This window comes from Symphalangus syndactylus, chromosome 19 (assembly GCF_028878055.3).
Source record: "Symphalangus syndactylus isolate Jambi chromosome 19, NHGRI_mSymSyn1-v2.1_pri, whole genome shotgun sequence".
NCBI lineage: Eukaryota > Metazoa > Chordata > Mammalia > Primates > Hylobatidae > Symphalangus > Symphalangus syndactylus.
The window spans coordinates 69909169-69921303 of NC_072434.2; the positions used below are offsets into that span (position 1 = coordinate 69909169).

Consider the following 12135-nt stretch of genomic DNA (forward strand, 5'->3'; position numbering starts at 1 on the left):
AAATTTTTACAATCTACCCATCTGACAAAGGGCTAATATCCAGAATCTACAAAGAACATAAACAAATTTACAAGAAAAAATCAAACAACCCTATTAAAAAGTGAGCAAAGGATATGAACAGACACTTCTCAAAAGAAGACATTTATGCAGCCAACAGACACATGAAAAAATGCTCATCATCACTGGCCATCAGAGAAATGCAAATCAAAACCACAATGAGATACCATCTCACACCAGTTAGAATGGCGATCATTAAAAAGTCAGGAAACAACAGGTGCCGGAGAGGATGTTGGAGAAATAGGAACGCTTTTACACTGTTGGTGGGACTGTAAATTAGTTCAATCATTGTGGAAGACAGTGTGGCGATTCCTCAAGCACTAGAACTAGAAATACCATTTGACCCAGCCATCCCATTACTGGGCATATATCCAAAGGACTATAAAGCATGCTGCTATAATATAAAGACACATGCACATGTATGTTTATTGCAGCACTATTCACAATGGCAAAGACTTGGAACCAACCCAAATGTCCATCAATGATAGACTGGATTAAGAAAATGTGGCGCATATATACCATGGAATACTATGCAGCCATAAAAAAGGATGAGTTCATGTCCTTTGTAGGGACATGGATGAAGCTGGAAACCATCATTCTGAGCAAACTATTGCAAGGATAGAAAACCAAACACCACATGTTCTCACTCATAGGTGGGAACTGAGCAATGAGAACACTTGGACACAGGGTGAGGAACATCACACACTGGGGCCTGTCGTGGGCAGTGGGGAGGAGGGAGGGATAGCATTAGGAGATATACGTAATGTAAATGACGAGTTAACGGGTGCAGCTCACCAACATGGCACATGTATACATATGTAACAAACCTGTACGTTGTGCACATGTACCCTAGAACTTAAAGTATAATAATAAATAAATAAATAAATAAATAAGAAAAGCAATGGGACAAGAGCACGGGCTGCAAAGCGAGCGCTTCGTGTCATCAGCCTGGACAGAGCCATGGATTAAATCTGGGAGAGGGAATATAAAGTAGCAAGAGAAGAGGGCTGAAGGGATTCCAGGCAACACCAGCCTTGAGGGAGGGAAGAAGAGGTGCCAATGAATGAGACCTAAAAAGGAGTAGTTGGAGAATTCAAGAGAAAGCCAGGATGGAGTCTAGTCACAGAAGCCTAGGGAAGAAAGCAGGAGGAAGCAATGAGCTCCGTCAAAAGCTGCAGAGGATACAGGTGCAGGGAGTGAGGCTTGAATATGGAAAACAGAAGGTCGCTTGTGATTTCTAATGAAGACTCCAGAAGAGGGGACAGTAAACAAAAGGAGAAAGGAGCTAGAGGGCTGCAAGGGTCCCCTTCTCCCCACTTGCAACAAACAGGTAGGATTGAGTGTTGGGTGGTTTGTGTAGTTAAGATGGAAGGGAGCATTAATAAACAGGGCTGGAGAATGGAAAGCTGAATCCACAGGGGCAGGGGCAGGGGCAGCTGGGCTCAGAACTGGAAGGCAAAGGTAGGTAAGGGAGTAGACAGTGGGTGGGATTTATAGAACTTTGTATAGGGGAAGACCAGGAAGCTGAAACTGCTCATACCTAATAGCACGTGAAGGTAATCTCCCCAGAGAGGAGGAAAGGAGGTGAGGAAATGAAAAGATTTGAGAAGAGTGATAAAAGCCTTCAGAAAGGATGGAAGCTTCCAAGCGTTTTATCCAAAGCACTGTTAAGATAATGTTGTTTTGCCCTGGTAATAAGGTTTAGACTTTTCATTATGTGCTTTCAGTTGGAAAATGACATCCTCCTGCCAAGTTATTTCTCCCTGGCAAGTGAGTCTATTACCAAGGTTTGCGGAAATGTTCCTAATGACCCCAAAGACAAGGAAACAAATGATGTGACTGTCTTTAAATCCCAACAGAAACACGCCTACAGATCGCGTAAGCCACTGAGTTCCTGGATTGATGATCTCATCCAGCGACTGAATCTCTTCAAAACTTGGGCCAAAGTGGCTTACACTGTAATACAGCGTCGGTATGGATGAAAGCTGCTTTACGTTTCTCCCTCATTTTTGCTTAAAGCCCAAAGTTTATGACATCATTTCCCATGCTTGGTCTCCTTAGGTTCTCACGGTAACGTGTGAATTAAGCAAGGGAGGGATTCTTATCTTCTGTTTGAGCTGAGAAAGTGAGGACCTAAGATGTTGAGTCCTGAGTAAGCTCCCTCCACTCCAAGAGACAGTTATGACTACAACATAGTACATTTCTTTTTCCTAAGAAATGCACAGGGTGAAATGTGAAAGGAAATAATTAGTTACATGTAATTTTTTTTTTGAGACAAGAGTCTCGCTCTATCACCCAGGCTGGAGTGCAGTGGCATGATCTTGGCTCACTGCAACCTCTGCCTCCTGGGTTCAAGCAATTCTCCTGCCTCAGCCTCCCTAGTAGCTGGGATTACAGGCACCTGCCACCATACCCAGCTCATATTTTGTATTTTTAGTAGAGAAGGGGTTTCACCATATTGGCCAGGCTGGTTTTGAACTCCTAACCTCAAGTGATCCATCTGCCTTGGCCTCCCAAAGTGCAGGGATTACAGGCGTGAGCCACTGTGCCCAGCCACATGTAATTTTTAAATGTGTTTTTAGTTATAATAAAAATAGCTGGAGAAGTGTTAGAGTAGCGACATCTAGCAAGTGCCTCACAGGATGTGGAGCATTTCTCTAGGAGCTTTACTCACAGCAGCCCACTCAGTTCTCACAGCAGCCCTGTGATGTGAAGTAGGTGCTATCATTATCATCATCCCCATTTTAGAGATGAGGAAACTGAGTCCAAGGACATGAAGTGCCCAAGGCTTCACAACTAGAACATGGAAATATTGAGATTCAAACCCAGAACTGATTCCAAAGTCTGTGCCAGGCTGCCTCCTATTCCATTTAACTATAAGTGTAGCAACAGCACTGCAGACATCTGACCCACATTTCTTTATATCCTTTGGGAGAAGTCTGTGCCTCAAAAACAACAGACAAGATTCTGTGAGGTGCAGGCAGGATTCCCACTATAATAATGACATCTCTTGTTACCCAAATCTGTTACCTTCCAGCCTTTGTGGTCCCCCTTTTCCTTCATGAGCTTAAAACCATAGCTGGCTCCCATTCAAGGGCCTGATAAAAGTCCTGCGTTGGGGGAATTGAAATGAAAAGTAAAAGAAGGGCGCTGGGAGGGGAGGGACTGGAGGAAATGGCCCACGTCACCCAAAGGTGTGCAATTATTATGCCCTTAACCCCCCAACCTGTGGTCTGCCTTCCACCAGGTATATGAGATTTTTCACAGTTTGGAAGCAGTCTATTCCATCATCTAGCCAAAAGTGCAAACACCCTGAGGATTCAGAGAACAATTTCTTTGAAGGGTTTCCTTCAAGATACTGGCTCCCAGCTTTCTTCTTTCCACAAGGTGAGCATTAGAACCAAGGTCAGCTCCAGCCCTGGCCCAGGCAAGTTTGCACTCAGTCCCTCCGTCACTCACCCTTTCCTCCTCCCCTTCAGGATGACAACACCTGCGCCTCCACAGGTGCCTGGGTCTCTAGTGTGCACTAGAGCAGTCTCTTCTCCCTCCCCACCCACTTCCTTCTCTCACCCCAACTTCCTCACATGCCAAATCCACCCACCCATATCAGATTTCACCTGCGCCTTGGCAGGTCACTGTATCATCTCTCTACCATTGCTTCTATGATGTCAAAGGTCAACACTAGCACCCAGCCCCTCCAAAGGCCGTGACAAAGGGGTGGAGATGGGCAACTTCACAAGATTGACTCTGAACTTCAGCCATTCATTCATTTATTTCTGTAACAAGACTTGATGACTGAATGCTGGGACCTAGGCCCTACCTGCTCAGCACAAATGTCCAGCAGGGAAGGCAGACATGAACCGGAGTGCATTCCAACGATGTGTGGTTGTGGGGTGGAAAGAGAGTTGTAAAGGGGCAACACTGGGCTGTGAGCTCCATAAAGGCAAGAACTAGGTCTGTTTTAACTTCTGTGGTGCCCCTAGCACCTGATACAGGCCCCAGCACACACACACAAAAAGCTCTCAATAAATATTTGAAGAATGAATGAATGGCATTCTGAATAGAATATATGAATGGATCAGTACTTGTGGAGCATAAAACAGAGGGACCTTCACTAAGAACCAGGCAAGCCCACTAAGGAAATAACGCCTAGGATGAGTCTGGAAGCTTGCTACCAGTGAAGCATTATCCAGGTGCAGACAGAGGAAGAAGAGAATAATTGGTGGAGCTTACATGGTACTTACTGGGTGTCATGCACTGTTCTGAGGATTTTGTATAAATTAAGTCATTTAATTCTGATGACAATCTTATGAGGTTTTTACTGTAACTATCCCTGTTTTCAGAGAGAAAACCTTAGCACAGAGAAGTTAAGAAATTTGCCCCAAGTCATATCACTAGCAAAAAGTTGAGAGTCTCATCCAAGGTCACTCTACTACTAAGTGGAATGATTCTTTGGCGGGGGGGGGGGGGCGGTGAAAAAAACTAATAGGCGACTGAGTCAAGATTTGAACTCAGCCTGACTTAAAAAGTTGAGTGTTTCAATGACTGGACTAAGCGGGGACAGCATTCTTACTAGAGAAAACACCATTCACACTAGGAGGAACCAAATGTTCATTATGGCCAAAACAAAAGACCCCAAAAGGGAGAATGGTGCAGCTGCAAATTTGGGCACGGCTGGCCCCCGGGGCTGTGTAAGACACATTGAGGGAGTTGACTCCATCCTGTGGCAGCACAAACCACTGAAGTGTTCCAGGCCAGAGAGGTCATGATCCAGCAGCTATAGGAAGGAAGAAGGGCAGGGGTACATTGGAGAAGAACAAGACTGGGTCCTGGTCATTTAAGGAGTCTGCAAATTAGCCAGGTGTGGTGGTGCACAGCTGTAGTCCCAGCTACTCAGGAGGCTGAGGCAGGAGGATTGCTCGAGCCCAGGAGGTCGAGGCTGCAATGAGCCATGATCGTGCCACTGTACTCCAGCCTGGGCAACAGAGCAAGACCCTATCTTATCAATAAATAAATAAAATAAGGAGTCTGCTTTATTCTCCAGGCAAGAGCTGGTGGTGATCACAGTAGGGCAGTGGTAGTGGGCAGAAGCAGGGAGTAGGGGGCATTTAGGAAGCAGAACCAACTGGACTCCATGTTTGGAAGGACAGGGGTTGTGGGAGAAGGAGGTTAAGCATGACTCCTGGGTCTCTGGCTTGGAAAGCTGGGTGGCTGCTGGCGTCATTCACTGAAATATGGAGCACAGGGAGAGGAGCAGGCTGATGGAGATCATAGTGACAGGCATGGTGAGTTTGAGATGTTCTCATTTTTTTCCTACTGCACGTAGCTTTCCTCCATGCACCCAAGGGGAAACATGGCCACAAGCACCTCAGCAACCCTAGAGGCAACAGAGCCTTCCTTTTCCCAGTGTCCAAATGTCATTTCTTGAGGAAGACTCTGACACACTTGGTCTTGTACTTGCCCCTGGGTCCCATCTTTGTTGCTGAGAGGATGAGGTATGATCATCGGCCAAGATTGGCTCAGAAATGGAGAGGGTCTCAGAATTTACAGCCCCTCTATCCCCACAATGAATACAGGAGGGTGCTGGCCTTGAAAAACAACCCACGTTCACCAGGAGGCTCCTGCAGCTGGCCAGACCAAAGTCACCAAGGCCTGAGAGGGTGGGCGAACTGGTCCTCTGCTCCCGCCCAGCCCATCTCTTTTGTTCTCTCTTTTTCCTCCACTCTTCCCTTTCTTCTCCATGAGACATCATTGTTGCTAACCCCAGCGGGAGGCCCTGAGACTCACAAGGAACTTGATGGTGTCTGTTCTTCTCCAAAGCCTTTCTTGCTGCTGTGCTTCAAGACTATGGGAGGTCCCAAGGAATCTCTGTGGATGCCCTCACCTTCACCCACCATGTGATTTCCGACACCACTGACAAGGATGAGAAGTTCTCCGTATTTATGCCAAAGAAACTCAACATAGGAGAGCGTTTAAGGTACTGGAATACTACAGGGATTAGAAAGGGTGATCATTCATTCATTTGTTCATTCATTTATTCAATCAATTATGCCCTCTACAAACCTTTATTCAGCACTTACCACATACCAGGCACTAGAGAGGCAGATCAACAAGCCCTGCTTCAAGTCCAAATGCCCTCAGACTTCATGTCTCCCACTCTCTTTCCGGGGGGAAAAAAAAGATTATAAATCATGAAAAAAAGATTTAAGTCAATATAATCAACAGACTTTCTAAGTATCCCCTATTACAAATGAAGACAATGCTGCTGAGGTCAGCATCAAAAGGTGATATTTTAAATCAGTGGGCAAACCTGTCCTAGCTGCTCTTGGCTGAAATTCCTGCCCCCAGCAACCAGCTTATTCCAGAGCTCAGCCAGGTGCTAAGTGGAAACCTACACCTACCCGGCCCTCAGCAGTGCAGTGAGGGGGACCCATGGAGGCGGCTTGGGCTGGAGCAGAGCACAGAGCACCAGCCAGCCAGATGCACCGCGCACCCCAGCCCTGCCACTCCCACGCCACTGTCCCCACTGATTTGAAGGGCCACAGTTGTCATTTTATAAATTCCAATTTGTTCTGGGAATCTATTTTTCTGTTCCAGGACTAATGCTGGCGAGGAAGGCGAGACAGGGTTGGGAGACATTAGTTTAAAGATTAAAAAAAAAAAAGAATGCGAAAGGATGCTCAATATCTGTAGTCAGAGAAATGCAAATCAAAATGATAATGAAATACCATTTTACACCCAGTAGGTTGGCTATAACCAAAAGAATTGAAAAAATAGTAGTAAATAAGTAAATACAATCATGTACCACTTAACGATGGGGATACATTCTGAGAAATGCATTGTTAAGAGTGTACTTCCACAAACCTACATGGCATAACCTACTGCTTACCTAGGCTAGATGGGATAGCCTATTGCTGCCAGGCTACAGATCTGTACAGCATGTTACTGTATTGAACACTGCAGGCAGTGTAACACAATGGTAATTTGTGTACCCAAACACATCTATACATAGAAATGCATAGATGCATTCCTCTACATCATCACTAGGCGATAGGAATTTTTCAGCTCCATCATAATCTTACAGGACCAGCTTGGTGTATGTGGTCTGTCATTGGCACAAATGTTGTTATGGAGCTCATGATTAAATACATTGAGGGTCATACATGGCCATATGTTTAGCTTTGGTGTAGATACTGCCAAATGGTTTTTCAATGTGGTTGTACCAATCCACAGGCCCACCAGTAATGTAGAAGATTGCTCCACATCCCTGCCAACACTCGGTATTTTTAGTGTTTTAATTGTAGTCATTCTAGTGGACGTGCAGTGATGTATCTTTTTTTTTTTTTTTTTTTTTTTTTTTTTTTTTTTTTTTTTGAGACAGAGTCTCGCTCTGTCACCCAGGCTGGAGTGCAGTGGTGCGATCTCGGCTTACTGCAAGCTCCGCCTCCCGGGTTCACGCCATTCTCCTGCGTCAGCCTCCCAAGTAGCTGGGACTACAGGCGCCCACCATCATGCCTGGCTAATTTTTTTTGTATTTTTAGTAGAGACGGGGTTTCACCGTGTTAGCCAGGATGGTCTCGATCTTCTGACCTCGTGATTTGCCTGCCTCAGCCTCCCAAAGTGCTGGGATTACAGGCGTGAGCCACCGCCCCGGCCGCAGTGATGTATCTTTATGATTTTAATTTGCATTTCCTTGATGATTAATGAAGTTGGGAACCTTTTAAAATGATTATTGATATTTGGATTTCCTCTTTTGTGAAGTTTCTGTTCAAGACTGTGGACTGTTTTTGTCTTATTGATTCATAGAAGTTCTTGTGTATTCTGAATATAAGCTGTCAGGTACGTGTATTGAAAGCATCTTCTCCCAGTGTGTGACTTTCCAAATCACTTTCTTAATGGTGTCTTTTGATGAACAAAAAATTTTTTGTTGTAACAAAGTCCAGTGTGTCCATCTTTTATTTAGGGTTAATGCTTTTTTATGTTCTGTTTAAGAAATCTTTGCCTACCCTAAACTGTTCATGAAAATATTCTCCTGTTGTCTTCTAGAAACTATATTGCTTTACCTTTCATTTTCATATAATTGAAGGCCAGGCACGGTGGCTCACACCTGTAATCCCAGCACTTTGGGAGGCCGAGGTGGGTGGATCACCTGAGATTAGGAGTTTGAGACCAGCCTGGCCAACATGGCGAAACCCCGTCTCTACTAAAAATACAAAAAATTAGCCGGGTTGGGTGGTGCACATGTGTAATCCCAGCTACTTGGGAGGCTGAGGCAGGAGTCTTGCTTGAACTTGGGAAGCGGAGGTTGCCGTGAGCAGATATCGCGCCACTGCACTCCAGCCTGGGTGACAGAGAGAGACTCTGTCTAAAAAAGAAAAAGGAAAAAAAAGGAGAATTGAGTTGTGTATGGTGTGAGGTGAGATCAAAGTTCTTTTGGTTCCATATGGGTACCCAGTGGACTCAGCATCATTTCTTTTTCACTGAAATGGCCCTTTCCCTACTTCAACTTTGTCATAGATCAAATAATTCTACATGCCTGGGCCTGTTTCTATTGAAATAATCAGATACTTTTTATCCTTTACTCATTAACATGGTGGATTACATAGAACTATCTGGAGTGTAGTTTGTTATAAGGTATGATTCCTATATTAGGAATTTTTTAATGAAGAGTGGAAGCTAAATGTGATGAGAGAGCTTTTCAGGGTTTATGGAGATTATCACATAATTTATCACTTTTATCAATATGATTTATTAAAAGATCCTAAGGTTGAATCATCTTAATTGTAATATTTTATTCAAGATTTTTGTATCAATATTTTATCTAATATTCTTCTGTAGGATTGGGGCGGGGGGGGCTTGGAGAGGGTGATGTTTTTGGTTTTTATTGTGCATATTATTGACGGTGGTTTCCTTATTCTAATCCTGTCTGCCTTCTGTCTTTAGGGATTGCACAGTTTCTGGTCCACTGGGGATACTTCTTGTTTTCCAGTGCTTTTATAGTTGCATTCTGGGATTTGGAGTGGGAGGAGGTGGTGGACACTCATGCTGTTTGGCCTCTGGGTCCTGGTCTTCCTCTCCTCAGCACTCATCAGACTGCACTAAGATGATTCCAAGATTACCCAGAATTAGTGAATGTTTGTTAGGAACATGTCAGAAGAAGGATGGAACTGGGAGAGTTTGTCCTACGAGGCAAAAGACTCTGAGGAGAAAAAGAAATATTGAAAAGGGTGATACATGAAGAACTAGACTCTAATTCTGCTAGAACTCCAACCAGGGGGACCTCCAAGGGGAAGACACATGCAGTTGATCTAAACTGATGATGATGGTGGCGTGTCCTTTTATAGACAGGGAGTACTCTGTCACTGGAGCTTTAGGAGAAATCAGGTGACCGCTTGGCAAGAGTATTGACGTGGAAGAAAGCTCAGGTTCAGATGTGTTTTCGACTGGAGGTTTATCCAACTGTTAATTAAAAATATGGGTCCAAGACCGCTCTGGCTGTTGGAAATATCGAGATGAACAAAGTAAGGCTCCTGCCCTCTAGAAGATCCCAATCTACCTGATAATGATGGCACTGATGCTTACTAGCCAACACTGAGTGAGTACTATGTGCTAAGCTCTTTACCTGCCTTATTTAATCCTCACAAATCAGCCTCATTCTGTAGGTCAGGAAACTAAGGTTCAAAGAGGCAGATCATAAGCTTTGAACCCAAGTCTAGCTGACCTCTTCCTACATATCCCATTAGACATGAAAAGGCTACTGAGAGGCAGATGTGCACCAGGGCCTTTTCTTATGACTCACAGAGGGAGCACAGGGGTATATGGACTGCCCGCCTAAGTTTGCTTTTTGCCTCTATCCATCTAATCAGATGTTCTCACTTATTTCTGCTTTATACAAACAACCAGCTTCCACTGAGTTGAAGTAAGATTACTTCCATTTATTCTGAGTGGCTCTTTGAAGAGTTAAATCACTCCAAAAGGGGCTGTTTACAAATTACCTACAGTTTAGATTTTTCAGAGGAAAAACCCATGTAAGCTATGACCAAGTTACACAAGTATAAATGGAAGTGACATTGTCAAATGCGTTAGATTAACTTCTTTCAAGATTGTTGGGAAAGGACAACACTAGAACAAATGCAGTACAGGAAAATTTGCATTTATATAAGTTAAGGGGAAGAGAAGTAAAAATCATTATACAAAGCAATTCCCAGTAAAATTTTTTTTTTTTTTTTTTGAAACGGAGTCTTGCTCTGTCGCCCAGGCTGGAGTGCAGTGGCGTGATCTCAGCTCACTGGAACCTCTGCCTCCTGGGTTCACGCCATTCTCCTGCCTCAGCCTCCCGAGCCCAGCTAATTTTTTGTATTTTTAGTAGAGACGGGGTTTCACCATGTTAGCCAGGATGATCTCGATCTCCTGACCTCGTGATCCGCCTGCCTCAGCCTCCCAAAGTGCTGGGATTACAGGCGTGAGCCACCACACCCGGCCAAAATTCTTTTATAGAATAAGCCCAAATAGGAAGTGCTTAATATGAGTTCAGCTTGCGCCTCCAGGTAGTCACATTCCAGAGTGGACAACACAGAAGGCGTCACCAGGCACAGCACAGGCTGTTCCACACTGCCACCCCTGTGTCAACAAGCTGGCCCAGGCTGCATCAAGGGAGTGCTCAGGACAGCGGTGCCCACCTCTTCTCTTCAGAGACCTGCCCCATCAGAGGAGATGGCAGAGCCCTCCAGGGTGGCCTGGTACTTGGCCACCAGCTCCTCCAGGCTGGGCATCCCTCCAGCACACCTGCAGGAGAGCATGTGGCTTCACAGGCCTACCTCAGGCACACCTGGAGTCACCTGGAATTGGAGCTGCAGGCAACTAAATTTTCTACTTCATAGACCTCATCAGAAACTCATTTTACTTAACCCTTTATCATTAAAATGTAATCATCTATTTAACCTGTATCATTCAAAAATATATGGAACCCGGCCGGGCATGGTGGCTCACACCTGTAATCCCAGCACTTTGGGAGGCGAAGGGAGACAGATCACTTGAGGTTAGGAGTTCGAGACCAGCCTGGCCAACATGGTGAAACCCCATCTCTACTAAAAATACAAAAAATTAGGCGGGCATGGTGGTGTGCTCCTGTAATCCCAGCTACTCGGGAGGCTGAGGTGGGAGAACCGCTGGAACCCAGGAGGTGGAGGTTGCAGTGAGCCAACATCACGCCACTGCACTCCAGCCTGGGCAACAGGGCGAGACTCCATGTCAAAAAAAAAAAACAAACAACCCTCCTCTGCCTTTTTTACATTTCTAGAGCCTAAAACAGTAGTTACGGCCACTATGGTAAAGGTAGGTGACAATGTTTGAGCAGAGTGTACTCTGTCATCTTTTGTAACGGTTCTTGTTCTGTCCTAAAAAGCTCAGCTACACGATTACAGTTGTAGAAATTTGCATATTTATTGTGTTTGAAGGTCTTTGTCTTCATGCTGAGGAAGGGTGTCACGGAAAAAATACATATATTTCAGTTCAGGATGATTATATAGATACACCTAAGCCTATGACGTTTTTAAAGCACTCAGAATAGGAAAAAAAAATAAGTATTCACCTTAGAACTTGGGGCAACATGCCCTAGGCAGGATGAGCCCCTCTGGATGGGTCGGCTCAGTTACGGACGGAGCCTCCAGTTGGTTGCTGCTTCTCCTGGGGACCCCTGACACCATCTCTCTTCCATCTTAGGGCTCAGCTTCCTCTCACACTGGAGTTTACATTTTTGGTTTATTCATCGAGGGGGCAAGATGAATCACGAACAAAACATACTGGAAGACTCGCTGCCTCTGGAGATGTGCTGTGATTTTCCCGACATATACTTTTTGCCAACAAAGGTAACCACCCTGCTATTATCCTGAAGTCCTAAACCTCTGAGCGTTCCTTCAGTAATATACAAACCACTCTTACTCCCATTCCCTACAATTTCACAAGGGAGATGTGATAATATACTCAGACAACAAAGATTTTATATCTCCCAAAATATTGCTAAAATCTAAAGTAGATGCTATACTTACATCCCATGTTCTCAAATAATATGTACTATAA

General features: G+C 44.7%; 1 protein-coding gene across 19 annotated transcripts in view; it reads left to right on the forward strand.

Moving 5' to 3' along the window:
* The window catches only part of DNAH14 (dynein axonemal heavy chain 14), a 59400-nt gene that overhangs the window by 37068 nt on the left and 10197 nt on the right, over positions 1 to 12135 (forward strand). For 6 of the 19 annotated variants that reach the window (XR_010114593.1, XR_010114595.1, XR_010114597.1 and 3 more), the window contains 5 exons: positions 1917 to 2029; positions 3305 to 3444; positions 5878 to 6034; positions 9001 to 9652; positions 11779 to 11924. Coding sequence is in view for 5 of the 19 variants with exons in the window: in XM_063613416.1 (XP_063469486.1) it covers positions 1917 to 2029; positions 3305 to 3444; positions 5878 to 6034; positions 11779 to 11893 (525 nt within the window). In the remaining 14 variants the exon portion in view is untranslated. Of the gene's footprint in view, positions 1 to 1916; positions 2030 to 3304; positions 3445 to 5877; positions 6035 to 7598; positions 7995 to 9000; positions 9653 to 11778; positions 11925 to 12135 lie in introns of those variants that run through there. The other 13 variants (XR_010114598.1, XR_010114599.1, XR_010114600.1 and 10 more) reach the window with 6 other exon arrangements.